Source organism: Ranitomeya imitator, chromosome 1 (assembly GCF_032444005.1).
Source record: "Ranitomeya imitator isolate aRanImi1 chromosome 1, aRanImi1.pri, whole genome shotgun sequence".
Taxonomy (NCBI): Eukaryota; Metazoa; Chordata; class Amphibia; order Anura; family Dendrobatidae; genus Ranitomeya; species Ranitomeya imitator.
Window position 1 is genome coordinate 528,317,330 of NC_091282.1, and position 23,425 is coordinate 528,340,754.

At 45.3% G+C, this 23,425-nt stretch overlaps 1 protein-coding gene across 2 annotated transcripts in view; it reads left to right on the top strand.

Annotated features, from left to right (window-relative positions):
* SNX30 (sorting nexin family member 30) overlaps positions 1 to 23,425 on the top strand; it is a 95,678-nt gene that overhangs the window by 45,323 nt on the left and 26,930 nt on the right. For both annotated transcript variants that reach the window (XM_069767104.1, XM_069767113.1), the window contains exons 5-6: positions 7,737 to 7,932; positions 8,362 to 8,561. In XM_069767104.1, the coding sequence (XP_069623205.1) occupies positions 7,737 to 7,932; positions 8,362 to 8,561 (396 nt within the window). The remainder of the gene's footprint in view (positions 1 to 7,736; positions 7,933 to 8,361; positions 8,562 to 23,425) is intronic.

Here is a 23,425-nt window from a genome sequence, read left to right on the forward strand (position 1 = left end):
TGAAAACGGAAAATGGCCCGGGGGTTAAGGGGTGCATTTAAGCAAGCCTCAAATTTCTAGATACTTATGAAAGCTCTAAAGGTACTCACTGATGCAAATTGGTCTGCCTGCAATTCGTCAGTTATGAAAATTGCATATGCCTGATTTAGGGAGATCCATAAAGGTGGAAGTCATTCTTTGATAAAGCAATGTACTTGAGCTTTCTTTGCACGTTAACCCCTTTCGTACATCGGACGTAATATTCTGTCCACGTACCCTGGGCCTATTTGACTAGGGATAGAATATGACGTCATTGCAATCGCCTGTGCACACAAACGGCTCCCGACACTTTAACCCCCGAAATGCTGCCATCGAACAGGATTGCAGCATTCTGGAAGCCAGCAGAGGGCCGACAGTCCCTCTGCCTTTGGATCGGAGACCTTGTGGCGTGACGTGGAGTCCCGCTTGTTGCCATGGTGACCCAATGTCATCATCCGGGTCACCAGAGCTAGGAAACTTGCTGATCATGCACAGTGTATTAGCAGCAAGTTTGTCCGTGCAAAGCTGACAGTTTCTATAGCATGGAGATGCTGCTTCATCTCCATGCTGTAGCAGCGATCAGCCTGCAAAAATTTATAGTCCCATATTGGGACAAAGTAAAAAAAAAGTTAGAAAAATGTAAAAAAAAAATATTTTAAATATTTGTAAAAATATACATAAAAAAAAATAAAATCAATATTTATTCTATCAATAAATAAATAAACAATAAAAGTGCACACATTTATTATCCCCGCGTCCTTAATGACCCGACCTATAAATCTGTCCCACAAGTTAACCCCTTTAGTGAACACTATAAAAAAAATAAAAAAACAAGACAAAAACAATGCTTTATAATCATACTGCCGAACATAAAGTGGAATAACACGCGATCAAAAATACTGATATAAATAAACATGGTACCACTGAAAACGTCATCTTGTCCCGCAAAAACAAGCCGCCATACAGCATCATCAGTGAAAAAATAAAAACGTGATAGCTCTCAGAATAGTGATGCAAAAATAATTTTTTCTATAAAATAGTTTTTATTATATAAAAGCGCCAAAACATAAAAAAAAAATATAAATTAGGTATCGCTGTAATTGTACTGACCTAAAGAATAAGACTGCCTTATCAATTTTACCAAACGCGGAACGGAATAAACCCCCCTCCCCAAAAGAACTTCCTGAAATGCTGGCTTTTGTTCATTCTGCCTCCCAAAAATCAGAATAGAAAGCGATCAAAAAATGTTATGTGCCCGAAAAAGGTACCAATAAAAACATCTACTTGTCCTGCAAAAAAGACGACCTCACTTGACTCTGTGGGCCAAAATATGAAAAAATTATTGCTCTCTAAATGTGGTGATCCAAAAACTATTTTTTTGCAATAAAAAGCGTCATTTAGCGTGTGACAGCAGCCAAACATAAAAACCCACTATAACGCCTCTTTCACACATCCTGATATTATAAGACACCTTTCCATTACTAATCCTTTCGTTGTATTGTAAGTTAAGACACAGCCAGAATAAATAAAACAAAGCACAGTTTTCTATTTTTATTTAAAACACAGCTATACTATCCTAACGCCTAATTATACCAAAGCCCTCATTCTCCTGTAATCAAAACAAAAAAAATTGCATTATCCCTCAATTCTCCGTCATTCTGTTTCACTCCATTATCCATGCCTGGGGGTAAATAGTTTTCAACCTGGACAGTGCCAAGATGCGACCGTCAAGGCTGAGAACCACTGGAGAATGAGCTGCTGGGAACGCAGCGTCGGAGACCGGGGGTGACGTCATCAAGGTTACTTCCAGTCACTGAGGCTGTGTTCCCAGCCGGGCTGAGTTGCCATGACCTCGGTGAGATCCCGATAGCACCCGCAGATCTCTTCGAGGTCACGGTAGTTCAGCCTTGGATATTCAGGGATATTGTTGTTTTTTTAATTTTTGTTTTATTACAGGAGAGCGAGGGCTTCGATGGAATTGGGCATTAGGTGAGTATAACTGTATTTTGTTTTTAAATTAAAAATGGAAAACTGTTTTGTTTTATTTCTAATAAAATACTTTATTCTGGCTGTATCTTTATTTACCATACAACTATAGGATTAGTAATGGATAGGTGTCTTATAGATGCCTCTCCATTACTAATTCGTGGGCTTGATGTCACCTGACAATACAAAGGTAACATCAACCCCACAAATATGAACGCCACTTGCCACCCCTACAGGGCAAGTGGGAAGAGCTGGGCAAATAGATGTGCCTTTTCTGGGCGGCTGCGGGCTGCTATTTTTAGGCTGGGGAGGGTCAATATCCCCTTTCCAGTCTGATAATACCAGCCCCAGCTGTGCGGTTTAGCGAGGCTGGTTGTCAAAAATGGGAGGGGGGGGGGAGACACCCAACGCTGTTTGTTTAAATTATTTAAATAATTAAAACTGCATGGGGTCCTCTCTATTCTTGATAACCCAGCTTGTTGAAGCTGACAGCTGAGAATTGCAGCACCCAGCTGTGAGTTTTAGCTGGCTGGTTATAGAAAGTACAGGGGAACCCATGCTGTTTTTTTCATTTATTTATAGCGCTGGCAGTGTCTGAATACCCTCAACTTCCCCTCCTGCTGTCACTGTTATTAGCAGCAGCAAGGGTAGGCTGATGGGCGTAATAGTCCCATCAGCTGCATCCTGCTGTCTCTTCTGTCACTTAAATGTAACTCCTCATTCTCCCCTGCTCACGCCAATTGCCGGCATAGCAGGAAAGAATGATGAGCCGTGTTCAGCACCCGGCGCCGGGGAACAGCGCTTACTGTAACGCTTCTTCTCGGCACCGATGCGTGTCACACGGATGACATCTGTGTGTTATCCATATGCACGTGTCCGAGACTTTTTGCGGCCCATGCTGACTTTAAAAAAAAACCGGACATATCAGCGTGTTTTGCCTACGGACAAACGGTCTTTATATTGTGCCTTGCGAAATTATTAGGCCCCATGGAACTTTTCAACCTTTTCCCACATATCATGCTTCAAACATGGAATCAAAATCGTCATTACAACTGTAGATAAATTCCCCAAGGGGTATAATTTCCAAAATGGGGTCACTTGAGGGGGTTCTGCTCTTTTAGGAATTAGGGGCTCTGTATATGGAGTCCGCAAACTGTTCTAGGAAAATCTGTGCAAATAGCACTCCGTCCCTCCCAAGTCTCTCCATATGGCTAATTAGTACTATACAGCCACATATGGGGTATTGCACGGTTCAGTAGAAATTGTAGGACAAATTTTGGTGCCATTTTTACCCACTTCTTGTGTGAAAATGTAAAATCTGGGGCTAAAACAACATTTTGGTGGTAAGTGTAGTTATTTTGTCTTCACTGCCCAATGGTATAAAATCCTGTGACACACCCATGGTGTCAATATGATCACTGCACCCCTAGATGAATTCATTGAGAGGTGTAGTTTGTAAAATGGGGTCACTTATTGGGGGTTCTGCTGTTCTGGCACATCATGGGCTCCCCCAGTGGATGATGGTGCCTGCAAGCCATAGCAGTAAAATCTGGTGCTCCTTGCCTTCTGAGCTTTGCGCTGTGCCTGAAACATATTTCCCCATTACATGTAGGGTATTGGCACACTCGGGGGAAAAAAAATGGACCTCAGTTTGTTGTAAAGAAAATTCCTATTAGCCCTTAGAAAATTCAAAACTTGAAGAAAAATTACATTTTTACCACTAAAATGTTGTTTTAGCCTCATTACTCAGTGGTATAAAATTCTGTGAGGCACATGTGGTGTCACTATGATCACTGTACCCCTAGATGAATTCATTGGGGAGTGTAGTTTGTAAAATGAGTTCACATATAAGGGCTTTCTGTTGTTCTGGCACCTCAGGGGCTCTGCCAATGTGACATGGCACCCTCAAACCATTCCAGCAAAATCTGAACTCCAGTAGGGCGCCTCTTCCCTTCTTTAGCTTTGCACTGTGCCTCTAAAGTAGTATCCCCCTACATATGGGGTATCTGTGTACTCAGGAGAAATTGCACAACAAAATGTATGGTGCAAATTCTCCGGTTACCCTTATGAAAATGCTACATTTGGGGCTAAAATAACATTTTTGTGAGGAAAATTTGATTTTATTATTTTCATGGCTCAATGTTATAAACTTCTGTGAATCACCTGGGGTTTCAAAGTTCTCACCACACATCTAGATAAGTTCTTTGGGGGATCTAGTTTCCAAAATGGGTTCTCTTATGGGGGTTTTCCACAGTTTATGCACATCAGGGGCTCTACAAATGCAACCTTGCATCTGAAACTGCGCTCCTTCCCTTCCGAGCTCTGCCATATGCCCAAACAATGGTTTACCCCTATTTTTTTTTTTTTTTTAAACATTCCAAAAATTCCTGTGAAGCACTTGAAGGGTTAATAAACTTCTTGAATGTGGTTTTGATCACCTTGAGGGGTGCCGTTTTTAGAATGGTGTCACTTTTGGGTATCTTCTATCTTACAGACTCCTCAAAGTGACTCGAAATGTGATGTAGTCCCTAAAAAAATAAAATAAAAGGTTGTAAAAATGAGAAATTGGTCAACTTTTAACCCTTATAATTCCCTAACAAAAATGATTTGTTTTTCAAAATTGTGCTGATGTAAAGTAGACATGTGGGAAATGTTACTTATTAAGTATGTTGTATGACATGTGATTTAACCTTTGTCAGGCTGCATAATTTTACAACGTTAACAGGCTACAGAGGTACAATTGTACCTTCATATATACCTCCACTGTGATATTTGGCCAATATATTCTGGACCAAAACTGCAGAGATGTCACGAAATTTCAGCCCTCTACGGCTTTTCGAAAAAAAGGTATTGCAATTTTAAAACGGAATAGTTACAATTGTACCTAGTCAGCTGGACGAAGGTTAAGGGCATAAAAATTCAAAGTTGTGAAAATTGTGAAATTTTCTAAATTTTCCCCAAATTTCCATTTTTTTTCACAAATAAACACAAGTCATATGAAATAAATTTGATTACTAACATGAAGTACAATATGTCCTGAGAAAGTACTCTCAGAATCAGTGGGATCCATGGAAGCGTTCCAGATATATTACCTCATGAAGGGACAGTGTCCAGAATTGTAAAAATGGCTGTCATTAAGCTGCAAACTTCCCTCGGGGATAAATGGGTTAATGGTCCAGCCAATCTGTCATAAAACAGAAGATGAAATTGAGTCTTGGAACAATAATCAGAGTTTTGGGCTACGCTGGAAAAGCACATTTTTAAAGGGGGTTTTGGCAAAATAATATTAATGGTTAAAATGGCAGTGTGCTTGTAAAAAGGAGCAACTTTGCCATTTTTGTTAACCATGATCTCCATTCTGAAGATTGTAAGGATTTATAGTTTTATTGTTTACAGGTCAGTCTGTCTAGTGGTGGCCAGTCTACTAGGCGAAAACCACAATGTTTCCAACTCTTTTCTACAGAGCTTGTAAGTGCTCCTTTACAACTATCTTGATCTGGCCAGCCTAAGTGTCCCTGATCTCCTACAGCAGCAGCTTCTCAGTGCATGGTTCCGGCCAGAATCGCAACCAGAGCTATCAATAAGGCGTACATCACCCCTGGCAAGCAAGAAGCCTGTTTTAACACCACATTTTTGAAACCGTTTGCTCAACTTGCAGTTAAAAAAAAATATTGAAAATGGCAAAATAAAACTATACCCCTCTCTTTTGCATGGTGCCCCAGTGCAGAAACACCATTGGCCTTTGTTTTTCTTCATGCCTTCAGTATGTGACCGCCGCAGTCAATTAATGATCATTGGCCATGCTACCGGCATTGCGGCTTCCATCGCTGAGTGGTGATTACAGAAGTGTGGCATATGGTAACTACAGCTACAATATCTACAGTTGTGGCCATAAATATTGACACCCCTGCAATTCTGTCAGATAATACTAAGTTTCTTCCTGAAAATGATTGCAAACACATTCTTTGTTATTATTAACTTCATTTAATTTGTCTTAAATGAAAACACCCAAAAAGAATTGTCCTAAAGGCAAATTGGATATAATTCCACACCAAACATAAAAAAGGGGGTGGACAAAAGTATTGGCACTGTTTGAAAAATCATGTGATGGTTCTCTAATTTGTGTAATTAACAGCACCTGTAACTTACCTGTGGCACCTAACAGGTGTTGGCAATAACTAAATCACACTTGCAGCCAGTTGACATGGATTAAAGTTGACTCAACCTCTGTCCTGTGTCCTTGTGTGTACCACATTGAGCATGGAGAACAGAAAGAAGACCAAAGAACTGTCTGGGGACTTGAGAAACCAAATTGTGAGGAAGCATGAGCAATCTCAAGGCTACAAGTCCATCTCCAAAGACCTGAACGTTCCTGTGTCTACCGTTCGCAATGTCATCAAGAAGTTTAAAGCCCATGGCACTGTGGCTAACCTCCCTAGATGTGGACGGAAAAGAAAAATTGACAAGAGATTTCAACGCAAGATTGTGCAGATGTTGGATAAAGAACCTCGACTAACATCCAAACAAGTTCAAGCTGCCCTGCAGTCCGAGGGTACAACAGTGTCAACCTGTACTATCCGTCGGCATCTGAATGAAAAGAGACTGTATGGTAGGAGACCCAGGAAGAACCCACTTCTTACCCCGAGACATAAAAAAGCCAGGCTGGAGTTTGCCAAAACTTACCTGAAAAAGCCTAAAACGTTTTGGAAGAATGTTCTCTGGTCAGATGAGACAAAAGTACAGCTTTTTGGGCAAAGGCATCAACATAGAGTTTACAGGAGGAAAGAAAGAGGCATTCAAAGAAAAGAACACGGTCCCTACAGTCAAACATGGCGGAGGTTCCCTGATGTTTTGGGGTTGCTTTGCTGCCTCTGACACTGGACTGCTTGACCGTGTGCATGGCATTATGAAGTCTGAAGACTACCAACAAATTTTGCAGCATAATGTAGGGCCCAGTGTGAGAAAGCTGGGTCTCCCTCAGAGGTCATGGGTCTTCCAGCAGGACAATGACCCAAAACACACTTCAAAAAGCACTAGAAAATGGTTTGCGAGAAAGCACTGGAGACTTCTAAGGTGGCCAGCAATGAGTCCAGACCTGAATCCCATAGAACACCAGTGGAGAGATCTAAAAATGGCAGTTTGGAGAAGGCACCCTTCAAATATCAGGGACCTGGAGCAGTTTGCCAAAGAAGAATGGTCTAAAATTCCAGCAGAGCATTGTAAGAAACTCACTGATGGTTACCGGAAGCGGTTGGTCGCAGTTATTTTGGCTAAAGGTTGTGCAACCAAGTATTAGGCTGAGGGTGCCAATACTTTTGTCTGGCCAATTTTTGGAGTTTTGTGTGAAATGATCAATGTTTTGCTTTTTGCTTCATTCTCTTTTGTGTTTTTTCATTTAAGACAAATTAAATGAAGATAATAACAATTAATTTGTGATTGCAATCATTTTCAGGAAGAAACTGAGTATTCTCTGACAGAATTGCAGGGGTGTCAATACTTTTGGCCCAACTGTACATGCTGACCACTTTAAGCAAGTGTGGTAGGACCACTGGATATTTGCATTGGATCACTGGAGAAGGAAATAGTTTTATTTATCTATTTTACAATATTTACAGCTGGTTTTAAAATGTATTGGGCTATAGGTGTCGTGTGAATTACTTGACTGAGGGTGGTGTACCATTTTATTGCTTGAAGGCAATTTTTTTAATAAATGCTATTATTTATGGTTCCAGGACCTGAACAATCACAAAAAGCAGGGTGTCACTTTGCTTTCCAAGATGGGGGAGTCTGTGCGATATGTGACAAGTGGTTACAAACTAAGATATCGACCACTGGAATTTTCAGCGATGACCGAGTACTTGGACACATTTGCACTGAAGCTTGGAACCATTGACAGGATAGCACAACGCATTATCAAGGAGGAAGTAGGTATGTTTTTTTTCTCTGATATATTATTTCTCAGTAACCTAAATTTAATTAAAAAGTAAATAAATATATATAAGATCTTTGCTTGCTACCAATGAATAGGAAGTTCAGTGACAGCAAGAAGATTGTAATCACATTATTTAGACATAACCAGCATTAGTGAGACCTACAATGGCCCCTTTTAAATTTGTGATATTTTTGACTTGTATGACCAGATTTATATTTGCTGTAAAATGTAAGCCTTTCTGTTCAGATTGACAGGGCTGGTTACAAATTATTGCTGTTTATTTAATGTCCAGTAAAATATTTAATATTGTTACTGTTCTAACACTAGCACTGCTTTGTCTTCTTTTACCTTAATATTTGATTAAAAACTCTTGGAGTAGAATATTGATCATAGTAGCTCCTGATTGACTTCCTGCTCTATATTAGAGTACTTGGTGGAGCTTCGGGAGTACGGCCCAGTCCATTCTACGTGGAGTGCTCTAGAAGGAGAGCTGCAGGAGCCCCTGGAGGGAGTGTCTGCCTGCATTGGGAACTGCAGTACCGCCCTGGAGGAGCTAACAGAAGACATGACAGAGGATTTTCTGCCAGTACTACGAGAGTATATCCTCTACTCCGAGTCTATGAAGGTGAGACCCGCTGACTGTAAACTGTGCTGTAATGTATGTATGTCTCAACTGAAGTCTGAACTGATCAATGCTTTAAGTAGCATGAACACTTCCTAATATATCTGTAAAGCGTTTCACAAGGTGAGACGATGCTGGAGTCTGTATACAAGGGGCTAAATTTTCAGCTTGAGTTAAAGGGTTCTTACCAAGATGAGAAGTTATCCACTACCGCAACTATCTCTAGGCTCCTATTGAGAATAAAAGTAGCAGAGATGCGCATGGTTGACTTCTGCTCCATTCAGACAGGACTTCTTCAGATCCCCAGGTAATTGGGATCGGTGGGGATCCTAGCGGTCAGACTTCCAGAGACCAGGCAGTCATTCCCTACCATATGAATGGGGAATAACGTCTCCTCTTGATACAAACCTTTATGTATAGTTTACACATTTAACAACATTGTAAATTTTCATTATTCAGTTATTATAGCCTATTTAATATAGTTTATACTCGAGTATAAGCCTCCCTCCCCCTAATTTTGCCACAAAAAAACTGGGAAAACTTAATGACTCGAGTATAAACCTAGGGTGGCAAATGCAGCAGCTACCGGTAAATGTCAAAAATACAAATAGATACCAATAAAAGTAAAATTAATTGAGATATCAGTAGGTTAAGTGTTTTTGAATATCTATATTGAATCAGGAGCCCCATATAATGCTTCATACAGTTCATGATGGGCCCCATATGATGCTCCATACAAAATACGCCCAATAAAATGCTCCACAAATACTGATTTTGGCCCCATAAGGTGCTCCATACAGTCATTTGCCCCATGTAATGCTCCATAAATGCTGATTATGGCCTCATAAGATGCTCCATACAGTTATTTGCCCCATTTGCTGTTGCTGCGATAAAAAAAAAAAAAATCACATGAGTCACCTCTCGTCGCTCAGGCCCCCGGCACTTTCTATATTGTGCTCGGCAGAGGGCAGTGCGCACTAATCACGTCACCACGCCCTCTGACCTGAGCGTCAGTGCAGAGGATGCAGAAGACGCAGCGGCGGCCAGCAACGGTGGAACGGGGAGCAGATGAATATCGCGCACTACTTATACTCACCTGCTCCTGGCGCAGTCCCTGCTTCCCCGGCGCCGCAGCTTCTTCCTGTAGTGAGCGGTCACATGGTACCGCTCATTACAGTAATGAATATGCGGCTCCACCCCTATGGGAGTGGAGTGGGGTCCATATTCATTACAGTACCATGTGACCGCTCACTACAGGAGTAAGCTGCTGGGGAACCAGGGACCGCTCTAGGAGCAGGTGAGTATAAATAGGCAGCTGCCACTCCACCTCCCCTGCCGACCCCTGGGTACGACTCGAGTATAAGCCGAGAGGGGCAATTTCAGCCTAAAAAAATGGGCTGAAATTCTCGGCTTATACTCGAGTATATACGGTAAAAAGAAATTGCGATTTCCATTAATAAATGGGGAGAACTTAATGCATTTCACACAGACATGTCTGATTTGCGACTAACTGATTAATGATTTGGTCTGTAAAGGCTTTATTAAAATACTACTAAGGGAAGGAGCGCCAACCATTTGACTTCTGGAACGAAAAATTGACTGGATTAAATGGCAGATGCCATGTTTCATTTACGGAGACCCTGATGTACCTAAATACTGGAAACGCGCCACAAGTGACCCCATTTTGGAAACTACACCTCTTGAGGAATTCATCTAGGGGTCTAGTGAGAATTTTTAACCTTAAAGGGAAGGTGACACCAGTTTTCTTGTAGTTTTTTTGTGAGATTAAGCTTAAAGTGGTAATGTATTAATGCAATGTTTGCAAACATTTCTATACGAAAAATATTTGTAAGAAAATATATAATATTTACCACTAGGGGGCGCATTTTCCATTTTAGACCTCAAGCAGCTATAGTAAGACTTACCAGCTTTACGGTTAGCTGCAAAATTGGTGCAGTAACTGCTGACATCACCATTTCCCTCCCCTTTTGGGTGGTCTAGTATCCCTGGGGCAGAATGAAGAGTAGCCTCACAGGGCAGTGCCATTTCGTGGGTGACTGCCCTGTGATCTGCTATCACCAGCAGTTACTGGTTTTCTCTCTCCCATCAGTCTCTCACCCAGATTACATGATTCTCTCTCCCCCCTCCACAATGCCTGGCCATTCACTGCAGTTCCTTATCTTACTGATGAGCTGTGAACTCAAAAACAGGAAAAAAAACAATTCCAAGTGCATGAAATTGCAAAAAAGTGCAATCCCACACTTGATTTTTGTTTGGCTTTTTTGCTAGGTTCACTAAATGCTAAAACTGACCGGCCATTATGATTCTCCATTAAGAATTCATAGACACTAAACATGTCTAGGCTCTTTTTTATCTAAGTGGGTAAAAAAATTCCAAACTTTGGTTAAAAAAAAAAAGTCAGATACCTGTAGCGTCTCCATTTTTCGTGATCTCGGGTTGGGTGAGGGCTTATTTTTTGTGTGCCGAGCTGACGTTTTTAATTATGCCATTTTGGTGCAGATACGTTCTTTTAATCGCCCGTTATTGCATTTTAATGCAATGGCACGGTGACCAAAAAAAGTTTTAAAAAATATGAAGAAGAAAATATATATAAAATCACCCCCCTTTTGCCCTATTCAAAATAAAACAAAAAAAAATATCAAACCTACATGTATTTGGTATCGTTGCATTCAGAATCGCCCGATCTATAAAAAAAAAAAAAAAAACCTGATCGCTATACGGCGTAGCGAGAAAAAAATTTAAACCGCCAGAATTACTTTTTTTTTTTTTTTTTTATACTTTTGCCATGCTTCAATAGCCTACTTGGGAGGCTAGAAGCTGGCATAGCTTGATCGGCCCTGCTACATAGAGGCCATGCTCAGATTGCTCCTAATGTAACAGAATTAAAGCATTGCTATGACCACAGGGTGGCGCTCATAGCAATCTGGCATCAACAACCATAGAGGTCTCACAAAGACCTCTGGTTGTCATGCCAACGCACCGCTGACCCCCGATCATGTGGTGCGTATTTCCGGCTCTATGGAAGGAAGTGCTTGTTAAATGTCAGTTTGACAGCGGCTTTTAACTTCTGTAGTTAATAGGCGTGGGTGGATCGCGATTCAGCTCACTCTATTGCGGGCACATGTCAGCTGTTGAAAACAGCTGACATGTCGCTGCTTTGAGGTGGGCTTACCGCCGGAACCCACATCAAAGTGGGGGTACTGACCTCGGATGTACTATTTCGTCCGAGGTCAGTAAGGGGCTAAATAATCTCGCCTCGACATTGCAGTAATACCGCATCCTGTGCCTACCTCAAATGCAGCCAAATGAGTATAAACCTCTGGCAGACACACAGACAGGCAGACACACACACACACACACCCACACCAGTATGCAGCAACTCCCGCCAGCCATAAGGGTAGATTACACTGTTATGTGTACATAGATACAGCAAATTGTCTCTTCAGAGAGGACTAGAACTCTAGTGCCACCTATTGGAAGTAGCAATCCTAACAGTAAATGTCGACCCTTTAACGAGCCTTGTCACATGACTTAGGATAATAGCCAAACCAGAATCTCATTTTGCAGACACTTTGTTTCGGGGTACTACCCCTCATCAGTGCAAAGCGGAGATCTGGTTTGGCTGAGTGAGAGGCGTCTAATACACACACTTCATACACTGCCAATTTTGCAACTTTTCTCACCTACCTAGAATGGAGAGGTTTGTAATTTTTATTGTAGGTACACTTCAAATGTGGGAGACAGAATCTAAAAATAAATACCAGAAAATCGCATTGTATGATTTTCACATAATTAAATTGCATTTTATTGCACGAAAAAAGTATTTGATCACCTACCAACCAGCAAGATCTCTGGCTCTCCCAGACCTGTTAACGCCTTTTAACGGCGGTGGTTAAGGGGCCTTATTCCTTAGTGTTGCTTTTTAATGGCGCTGAGGAATAAGAGTATAGTGGTGGCGATTCCCTTTAGGCCATGTGCACACGCTGCGGATTTTGGTGCGGATTCGCAGCGTTTTCGCAGCTGCGGGTCCACAGCGGTTTCCCATGAGTTTACAGTACAATGTAAACCTATGGAAAAGGCAATCGGAAACGCAGCGGTTTATTTTCCGCAGCATGTCAATTCTTTGTGCGGAATCCGCAGCGGTTTTACACCTCCATAATAGAAAAGCGCAAGTGTAAAATCGCAGTAGAATCCGCACAAAAACCGCGATAATATCCGCAGGAAAAACGCACTGTTTTTGCCCTGCAGATTTATCAAAATCAGTGCTGAAAAATCCACACACCATTCCGCAGCGTGTGCACATACCCTTAGGTATCTGTCCCAGACAGTTTTGCAACCGATCGGGGCCGATTAACCCCTTTAATACCACTGTCAATCGTGACAGTGGTATATAAGTTAAGACTCCCTTAGTAACCATTGGACCCCCGCGATGAGAATTGCGGGTCTCGATGGTTACCATGGTACCCTGAGGTCATGTGATGATCCCAGGGTACTGCTGGATCTCACAGATAGTCAGTGAGTCACTGACAGTCTCATGGACTCTTATACACGAGTACAGCAGTGTATGAGACCAGTGATGAAAATAAAAATTATACATGTCCCACAGTGGGACTAAGGAAAAAAGTAAAATAACACATGTCAAAAAAAAAAAAAAAAAACAGTGCACACACATCACTACAATCCGTTTTGCCACTCAAAATGTAGCGTTTGTGATAAAACAAAAATAAACAAGCAAAGGTACACCTAATTGGTATCACCGCATCCGTAATGACACACTCTATAAAACTGGCACGTTATTTGTTCCGTTTGGCTGACTCTATAAGAGAAATAAGAAAAAACATGCCACAAATGTCACACTTTCATCATAGTTACTCTAAAAAAGTGAATAAAAAGCAATCAAAAAAGTCATATGTAAAAAAATCATATAAATGTAAACGCCAAACTGTCCCACAAAAAAACGAGCCCCAATATGGCTCATTCGAGGAAAACATTTTTTTAAAAGTTACAGCTCTCAGAATATGGCGATGCAAAAACAAATTAATTTTGCTAAAATATTGTTTTTAGTCTGTAAAAACTGCAAAGCTTAAAAAAACAATATAAATCTGGTATCTCTGTAATTGTAGCGACCTGACAAACAAGTCTGTCTTATCACGTTTGCCACACTGTGAACGGCACAAACAAAATAAAAATAACTAAATTGCTCAGTTTTGTTCATTCTGTGTCTGAAAAATCTGAATAAAAAACGATCAAAAAATATTACGTGCCCCAAAATTGTGCCAAAAAAATCTGCAATACGTCCTGCAAAAAATAAGTCCTTGTTCAGCAAAATATAAAAAAGTTTCAGCTCTCAGAATATGGCAACATAAATAACTTTTATAAAAAATCACTTTTACTGTGTCTTCTTGGCAAAACATAAAAAAAAAAAAAAAAAAAAATTGATATCACTGTAATCGCACCGACCTGAAGAATCCGCCTTCTCACATCGCATGGTGAACCGCACAATAATTATTCTTGTACTGCTGTCCATTTGTTCATTTAACCTCCCAAAGATTGGAATAATGTTCGTCTTACTTTTATCCTGTGCTTTCCGCTGAGCGCTTACGTAGGGATTTCATTGTAAGTTCCTCAAAACCACAATTCAGACAAAACCCCGAACAGAACCACTCACTTATGATGCAGATGTAGTCACTTTGGACCGCTGTGTTTCGGCGGTGTCCCATCATTTTAGGCTTCTTACTAGAGCACAAGTGTGGGCGACCACAGATCTGTGCACATCTAAAAAGATGGATAGCACCAGAGCTGACGCCAAATGGAGTACGAAGTGTCTCTGCCTCATGATGGTTGTTCCGTAGGGAGTTTAATCTGAATCGCTTTTTTTTGTGTGATTTTACATGGAAACCCCGATGTAAGTGCTCAGTGTAGAACACCAGAATGTGTTCCCAGCCTTTTCTCTATCGCCTTTCATTGGGGGACACAGGAACCATGGGTGTATGCTGCTGCCACTAGGAGGCTGACACTATGCAAATAAAAAAGTTAGCTCCTCCTCTGCAGTGTACACCCCACCGACAGGAAGTAGGATATTCAGTTTAGCTTAGTGTCAGTAGGAGGTGGACACGGGTCTTTCATTAGACCCTTATTTACCTCAATGTGCGTCGTTTCTTTTCAGGTTTTTCTGGAGGGATACAGGGTGAACAGTCACACCTGTAGTCCCACAATGCGGACTATGAGTACGGCGTGTACTGCCACCCCGTATCCTCATAGATCCCTCAGCAGGACCAAGATCCTAGCACACAAGCGTGCTTAGAAGTCCGGTCCTGGCTCCGTCCCCCACCCACTCGCCCACCAGAGCCTGTCGGTTGGAGGAGACGAGGACGTCCATCACCAGCTCCCTGGACGTCTGATATTTTCCCCAGATTGAGGTTAGTAAGGACGGCGTGGGATGTTTAGGTAAGTATTCCAAAGTACCTTCCTCAGTTCCAGGGCAGTCATTTGGGGGTCCCTTGGGATATTTTTCCAGGCTGCCTTGACTTGGTTTTCATCTTCTCATGGGGCGGGGGTCTTCGCCCCATTCGCGTGGCAGCCGCGCCGTTCTTGGCCTTACAGGTGGCCGCGCTGCCCCTTTTCCCCCCGGCCGCATTGTGCTCTGGCCCGGCGCGGCGGCCGTGTGGCAGCAGCTGCCTCTTTTCCCCTGCGGCCGCACTGTTTCTACCCCGGCGCGGCGGCCTTATTGGTAGCCGCGCCAATTCCCTCTTATAGCCGCACTATTCTGCTCGCTGGCAGCCGCGCCGCTTTCTCCAACGGCTGCACCGTTTCTTCTGGCGCGGCGGCTTTGCTGGCACCGCGCCGCTTCCTCCTACGGCCACACTGTGCCCTTTTGCCTCGGCGCGGCGGCCTTGCGGCAACCGCGCCGCTTTTTACCCGCCGCCGCGGCCCTTCCTGGCGGCCACCGGCCTCAAATTTAGGCCCCGGCTTCTTCCGGGGCCTACTTCCGGCTTCCTCCTCCGGCCACACTGTGCCCTTATGCCGCGGCGCGGCAGCCTTGCTGGCAACCGCGCCGCTTTTCCCGGCGTCTGCACGGTTCTCGCCGCCGCGGCCCTTCCTGGCGGCCACCGGCCTCAAATTTAGGCCCCGGTAGAAGCGTCTACTTCCGGCGCCGCGTCTCCTCCCACTTCCTTTCTCTCGGGCGGGCTTTTCTCCCGCCCGAATATCACTGCAAGCTCCGCCCACCGCCGCCATCTTGGTGCTCCTGGCCTGGCGGTTAAGCCCACCCACCACTCCCAGGCAGCCACAGATACTTATTTCTGCGCCAGGAACGTTTTTCTTCGCCCATCTTAAGAGCGCAAATATCTGGCGTCCTCACATCTCCCCACTGGCCATGCAGAAACCTACATCGGACAAGAGAGTGCATCAGATGTGTCTGCCTGTTCTCCTAGGGGCTATCGTTCCTGAGGAGTATCTTCCAAGCCGTGCAGCCTTCCATCCGGAAACCGCAGCGTCTGCTGTGAGTATTTCTGCACCGCAGTTTGACCTCAATCCCCCCCCCCCCCATCCCGTCCCCCTACTCTCCAGACATTTCCCTCAGGGGCCCCTTCGGGCTAATTTTAAAGGTGGTCTCTCCCGGCCTCCTACTTTTTCCTGTGCCTTACTGAAACACTTTCAGGGTTCGTCTTGTAACCCCAAGCTTCCCTCAGGCAGGCCCGCGGCAACCCACATTATGTTCACCGCCTAAGACCCCCCCTGCTGCTCCGCCTCAGAGCGAAGTCCCCACCCCAGGCTGGGCCTCCCCTCTGTATCTATCAGTAGCTGATCTCACACGGGTGTCCTAGACCCTTGTGTCTGTGCTCGTTCAGTTGCCCCTGCAGACCTCCATAGTAGCCAGCGGGTCGCTAGAAGCTCCGTCCGAGTCTTCCACGCAGGCCGCGAAAGATCCAGACGGGAACGCCGGTCTGAGTTCTCTTCTCGGTCCATCTCGCCCCACGGTCCTTCACTGTGGTCGACTTCCCCCTGATCCCCTCCCCGGAGTCAGGCGAGGCCTCGGAGGATAATTTGGGGCCGAAGTTGAACCAAATCATAGCATGAGGGATATGGTTCAAAGCTTCATTGGAGCGTCCAATCTGACCTGTGGCATCAAAGATCCCTCTACGGAACCTGCAGATCAGGCGGTTTCGTTTAGACGGTCTAAACTACTAGAATTCGACCAGACGTTCTCAAAGAGGCAAGCGCCTTGGAGTCTCATATTTCCTTCCTCCGGATCTCATCGCCAACCGGAACGAGAGGCGATAGAGAATGACCTATCCCTCCGTGGATCCGCCGACTGCTAGACTTACCACCAACACAGCCCTCACGCTGTCCGGTGGGGCGAATCTGACAGATTCCATTGATAAGATCATGGAATCCTTTGCGAATTCGGTTTTCGAAGCTGCCGCATCATCCCTATGCCCGGCTTTCGCTTCCATTTGGGTTTCGAAGTCTGTATCCGAAGGAGCTAAACAACTCCATTGGGGCATTCAAGCCGGAGCTCCACCAGACTGGCTGGCGAAAGTGGCCACCCAGATTACTCGCTCTGTTTGGCTCAAGGGTCATCAAGAAGTCCCTTACGAGCCTACCTTTTTCAAGGATCACGTCTTTTCGGTTCCAAGCTGGACTAAATTATCAAGGATGCCACTGGTGGCACCAGTTCTCTTCTTAGGCGGCAACTTCGGTCCTTTCGGCCCTCTTTTTCGTCGTTCCACGGCATCCGATCCCTTTTTCGCATCAGCAGAGGCCACAGGCACGTTAAGAGAAGAAGGTATTCTTCGACTCGCTCCTTCCTGGCGTTCCCGCTACTCCTAAGGTGGATTCTCCAGGTCCAGGACTAAAAATTCCACCTAGGCAGGACCCACGACTAGGCCCCAGCCCGTTTCCTAGGCTGGGCAGCCGTCTCCTGTTCCCCAGGGACGTCTTGGTTCTCCTCAACAGAGGGCGCATGGGCCCGGGAACTTGTATCCGCTGGAGACAAAATAGATTAATTTCACGGTCCTGGGATCGTTTTCTCTAATCCCAACCTCCAAGAGACCCCGTTCTAGTCCTGCGTTTCTTTACAGCCATTGTTTCCCTCCTTAAATCTGGGGTAACATTCCCGTCCCTGAACAGGAACGGTTCAACGGTTCACAGGCTTCTCTTCGAACCTATTTGTTCTGAAAGAGGACGACAAGGTTCGTCCCAGTCCGGATCTCAAATTGCTGAACAGGAAGTTTCGTCTGAGACACTTCAGGATGATATTCCCTCGATCAGTAATCGCTTCCATGGAGGCTCAGGAATTTCGGTTTCAGGCTCTCGAAAGTCTATCCATCTTTCCCGACACTATAGCCGTTGCGGGTGGCTCGTCAACAGGAAAAACTTCCGTCTTGTTGCTCCAGGGTTCTCGGCTCCCCTCCTTTCTGATGGACCATAAAGGTCCTAAGGAGGTTGGTTGCAACATCGGTAGCAATTTTTTCCCTTCGCCGTTTTCATTCAAGACTTCTTCAGCAGACTATTCTATCACAGGGGGACAGGTCTGTCTTCTCCCTGCATTGTCCGATCCGTCTTTCTACCGGGATCAAACGTTTCCTCCACTGGTGGCCGAGGTCTCTGCTCTTATCCCCGAGCAGATCCTTCACAGCATATCCTTCCTTCCAGTTTCCTGGCAGGTGGTGACGATGGTCGCCAGCCTTCTCGGCGGAGGCGTGGGGCTTTGTCACCTGTTCTTTTCTTGGTTGTTGGTCGGCACAGGAGTCCTCTCAGCCGATCAATGTCCTCGCGTTCCGGATCTTCTTTCTTTCTTTCACTGGGTAAGGATTCTCAGCAGCCTGCCAATTCGAATCCAGACAGACAATGACACAGCAGTGGCATATGTCAACCACCAGGGGTGGACTCGGAGTTCTCTGGCCTTGGCCGAGATTCCAGGACGCTCTTTTGGACAGAGGCAACGGTCCTGGTGAGATCCGCAGTGCATGTCCCCGGCGTGGACATTTAGGCCGCAGTCTTCCTTGGCCGCGAGGGCCTTGCGGCAGGGGAGTGGTCCTTACTTCAGGAAGTCTCTTATCGGATTGCTCTTCGATGGGGGACTCCAGAGGTGGACCTCACGGCGTCCCGATTGAACAGGAAGGTCCCTCGGGTCGTCCCACGGTCCCGCGATTCTCTCGCAGTGGTGTTGGCTTTCTGGCCATTCCTTGGTCGCAGTTCCTGCTCCCCTATCGGTTTCCACCCCTTCCCTTGCTTTCCAAGCTGTCCAAAAAGATCATAACGGGATGGGTGCCGGTCATTCTGATCGTCCCGGATTGGCCCAGGGGGTCTTAGTTTGCAGACATCGACAATCTTCTCGCGGACACCCCTGGTGCCTTCCAAACAGACCCGATCTGCTGTCTCAGGGTCCGATCTGCCACCCGAATTATCGGTCGCTTAGTTTATCGGCGTGGCTGTGGACTACACAGTTTTAAGACCGTCCGGCCTTTCGGCCCGGATGAGTCACACTATAATCCAGGCTAGGAAGCCTTCGTCGTCTTCCAGGATCTACTATCGTACCTGGAAGGCTTACTTTCGTTGATGCGAGTCCAACCGCTTTTCACCTATGTCCTTTTTCCCTGCCTTCCATTTGCTTTTTCTTCAGGCAGGACTGTATTCGAACTTCGCTCTGTTCCCTAAAGGGCCAGGTTTCCTGCGCTCTTCTTCCCTTTAAGAAGACTTTATCTTCTCAGCCAGAGGTTAAGACCTTCCTTCAAGGAGTAGCCCACGCTGTCCCTCCGTACAGGGCCTCTGTGGATTCATGGGATTTAAAGGTTGTGTTGGTTGTTCTTAGGGGTTCCCCCCCTTTGAGCCTCTCAGGGAGTTTTCCCTGTCAGTTCTATCTCGGAAGGTGGTTTTTCTCAGGTCCATCTCTTCGATCCGCTGCGTTTTTGAGTTGGCGGCCATTTCCTGCCGACCTCCTTTCTTGATTTTCCACCAGGACAAGGCTCCGCCTTCCTTCCTTTCTCGAGGTGGTTTTCATCTTTCCGCCTCAACGAGGACTTCGTTCTACCTTCCTTTTGTCCAGCTCCGACTCATCCTCTGGAGCGATCGTTGTACAGGCTGGACCTCGTCAGGGCAGTGAGGATCTCCCTGGCTAGCACGGCCGCTTTCCGAAAGATGGATTCTCTTTTCGCCATCCCTGATGGCGTGCTGTTATGGCTGGCAATCAGGCAACACAGCGTGCAGTAATCAGCGCACATACAGAGATCTGGCAATAACCAAAAACAATAGGACGAGCTCTGAGACGTGGAATCTCTGTAGACTGCAGTACCTGATCTATCCTCACACAACTATAAGCAGCAGTGGATTGCGCCTAACAACTACCTATGCAACTCGGCACTGCCTGAGGAGCTGACTAGCCTGAAGATAGAAATACAAGCCTGACTTACCTCAGAGAAATACCCCAAAGGAATAGGCAGCCCCCCACATATAATGACTGTTAGCAAGATGAAAAGACAAACGTAGGAATGAAATAGATTCAGCAAAGTGAGGCCCGATATTCTAGACAGAGCGAGGATAGCAAAGAGAACTATGCAGTCTACAAAAAACCCTAAAACGAAAACCACGCAAAGGGGCAAAAAGACCCACCGTGCCGAACTAACAGCACGGCGGAGCACCCCTTTGCTTCTCAGAGCTTCCAGCAAAAGATAATAGCAAGCTGGACAGAAAAAACAGAAAACAAACTAGAAGCACTTATCTAGCAGAGCAGCAGGCCCAAGGAAAGATGCAGTAGCTCAGATCCAACACTGGAACATTGACAAGGAGCAAGGAAGACAGACTCAGGTGGAGCTAAATAGCAAGGCAGCCAACGAGCTCACCAAAACACCTGAGGGAGGAAGCCCAGAGACTGCAATACCACTTGTGACCACAGAAGTGAACTCAGCCACAGAATTCACAACAGTACCCCCCCCTTGAGGAGGGGTCACCGAACCCTCACCAGAACCCCCAGGCCGACCAGGATGAGCCACATGAAAGGCACGAACAAGATCTGGGGCATGGACATCAGAGGCAAAAACCCAGGAATTATCTTCCTGAGCATAACCCTTCCATTTGACCAGATACTGGAGTTTCCGTCTAGAGACACGAGAATCCAAAATCTTCTCCACAATATACTCCAATTCCCCCTCCACCAAAACAGGGGCAGGAGGCTCCACAGATGGAACCATAGGTGCCACGTATCTCCTCAACAACGACCTATGGAATACATTATGTATGGAAAAGGAGTCTGGGAGGGTCAGACGAAAAGACACCGGATTGAGAATCTCAGAAATCCTATACGGACCAATAAAACGAGGTTTAAATTTAGGAGAGGAAACCTTCATAGGAATATGACGAGAAGATAACCAAACCAGATCCCCAACACGAAGTCGGGGTCCCACACGGCGTCTGCGATTAGCGAAAAGCTGAGCCTTCTCCTGGGACAAGGTCAAATTGTCCACTACCTGAGTCCAGATCTGCTGCAACCTGTCCACCACAGAATCCACACCAGGACAGTCCGAAGACTCAACCTGTCCTGAAGAGAAACGAGGATGGAACCCAGAATTGCAGAAAAATGGAGAGACCAAGGTAGCCGAGCTGGCCCGATTATTAAGGGCGAACTCAGCCAACGGCAAAAATGACACCCAATCATCCTGGTCAGCGGAAACAAAACATCTCAGATATGTTTCCAAGGTCTGATTGGTTCGTTCGGTCTGGCCATTAGTCTGAGGATGGAAGGCCGAGGAAAAAGATAGGTCAATGCCCATCCTACCACAAAAGGCTCGCCAGAACCTCGAGACAAACTGGGAACCTCTGTCAGAAACAATATTCTCAGGAATGCCATGTAAACGAACCACATGCTGGAAGAACAAAGGCACCAAATCAGAGGAGGAAGGCAATTTAACCAAGGGCACCAGATGGACCATTTTAGAAAAGCGATCACAGACCACCCAAATGACCGACATTTTTTGAGAAACGGGAAGGTCAGAAATGAAATCCATCGAAATATGTGTCCAAGGCCTCTTCGGGACCGGCAAGGGCAAAAGCAACCCACTGGCACGTGAACAGCAGGGCTTAGCCCTAGCACAAATTCCACAGGACTGCACAAAAGCACGCACATCCCGTGACAGAGATGGCCACCAGAAGGATCTAGCAACCAACTCCCTGGTACCAAAGATTCCTGGATGACCGGCCAGCACCGAACAATGAAGTTCAGAGATAACTTTACTAGTCCACCTATCAGGGACGAACAGTTTCTCGGCCGGACAACGATCAGGTTTATTAGCCTGAAATTTCTGCAACACTCTCCGCAAATCAGGGGAGATGGCAGACACAATGACTCCTTCCTTGAGGATACTCGCCGGCTCAGATAACCCCGGAGAGTCGGGCACAAAACTCCTAGACAGAGCATCCGCCTTCACATTTTTAGAGCCCGGAAGGTATGAAATCACAAAATCAAAACGAGCAAAAAATAACGACCAACGGGCCTGTCTAGGATTCAAGCGCTTGGCAGACTCAAGATAAGTAAGGTTCTTATGATCAGTCAAAACCACCACGCGATGCTTAGCACCCTCAAGCCAATGACGCCACTCCTCGAATGCCCACTTCATGGCCAGCAACTCTCGGTTGCCCACATCATAATTACGCTCAGCAGCAGAAAATTTCCTGGAAAAGAAAGCACATGGTTTGAACACTGAGCAACCAGAACCTCTCTGTGACAAAACCGCCCCTGCACCAATCTCAGAAGCATCAACCTCGACCTGGAACGGAAGAGAAACATCAGGTTGACACAACACAGGGGCACAGCAAAAACGACGCTTCAACTCCTGAAAAGCTTCCACGGCAGCAGAAGACCAATTAACCAAATCAGCACCCTTCTTGGTCAAATCGGTCAATGGTCTGGCAATGCTAGAAAAATTACAGATGAAGCGACGATAAAAATTAGCAAAGCCCAGGAATTTCTGCAGACTTTTTAGAGATGTCGGCTGAGTCCAATCCTGGATGGCCTGAACCTTAACCGGATCCATCTCGATGATAGAAGGGGAAAAGATGAACCCCAAAAATGAAACTTTCTGCACACCGAAGAGACACTTTGATCCCTTCACGAACAAGGAATTAGCACGCAGTACCTGGAAAACCATTCTGACTTGCTTCACATGAGACTCCCAATCATCTGAGAAGATCAAAATGTCATCCAAGTAAACAATCAAGAATTTATCCAGATACTCACGGAAAATGTCATGCATAAAAGACTGAAAAACAGATGGAGCATTGGCAAGTCCGAACGGCATCACCAGATACTCAAAATGACCCTCAGGCGTATTAAATGCCGTTTTCCATTCATCTCCCTGCCTGATTCTCACCAGATTATACGCACCACGAAGATCAATCTTAGTAAACCAACTAGCCCCCTTAATCCGAGCAAACAAGTCAGATATCAATGGCAAGGGATACTGAAACTTAACAGTGATCTTATTAAGAAGGCGGTAATCAATACACGGTCTTAGCGAACCATCCTTCTTGGCTACAAAAAAGAACCCTGCTCCCAATGGTGACGACGATGCGCGAATATGTCCCTTCTCCAGGGACTCCTTCACATAACTGCGCATAGCGGTGTGTTCAGGTACGGACAAATTAAATAAACGACCCTTAGGGAATTTACTACCAGGAATCAAATTGATAGCACAATCACAATTCCTATGCGGAGGTAGGGCATCAGACTTGGACTCTTCAAATACATCCTGAAAGTCCGACAAGAACTCTGGGATGTCAGAAGGAATGGATGACGAAATAGACAAAAATGGAACATCACCATGTACTCCCTGACAACCCCAGCTGGTTAC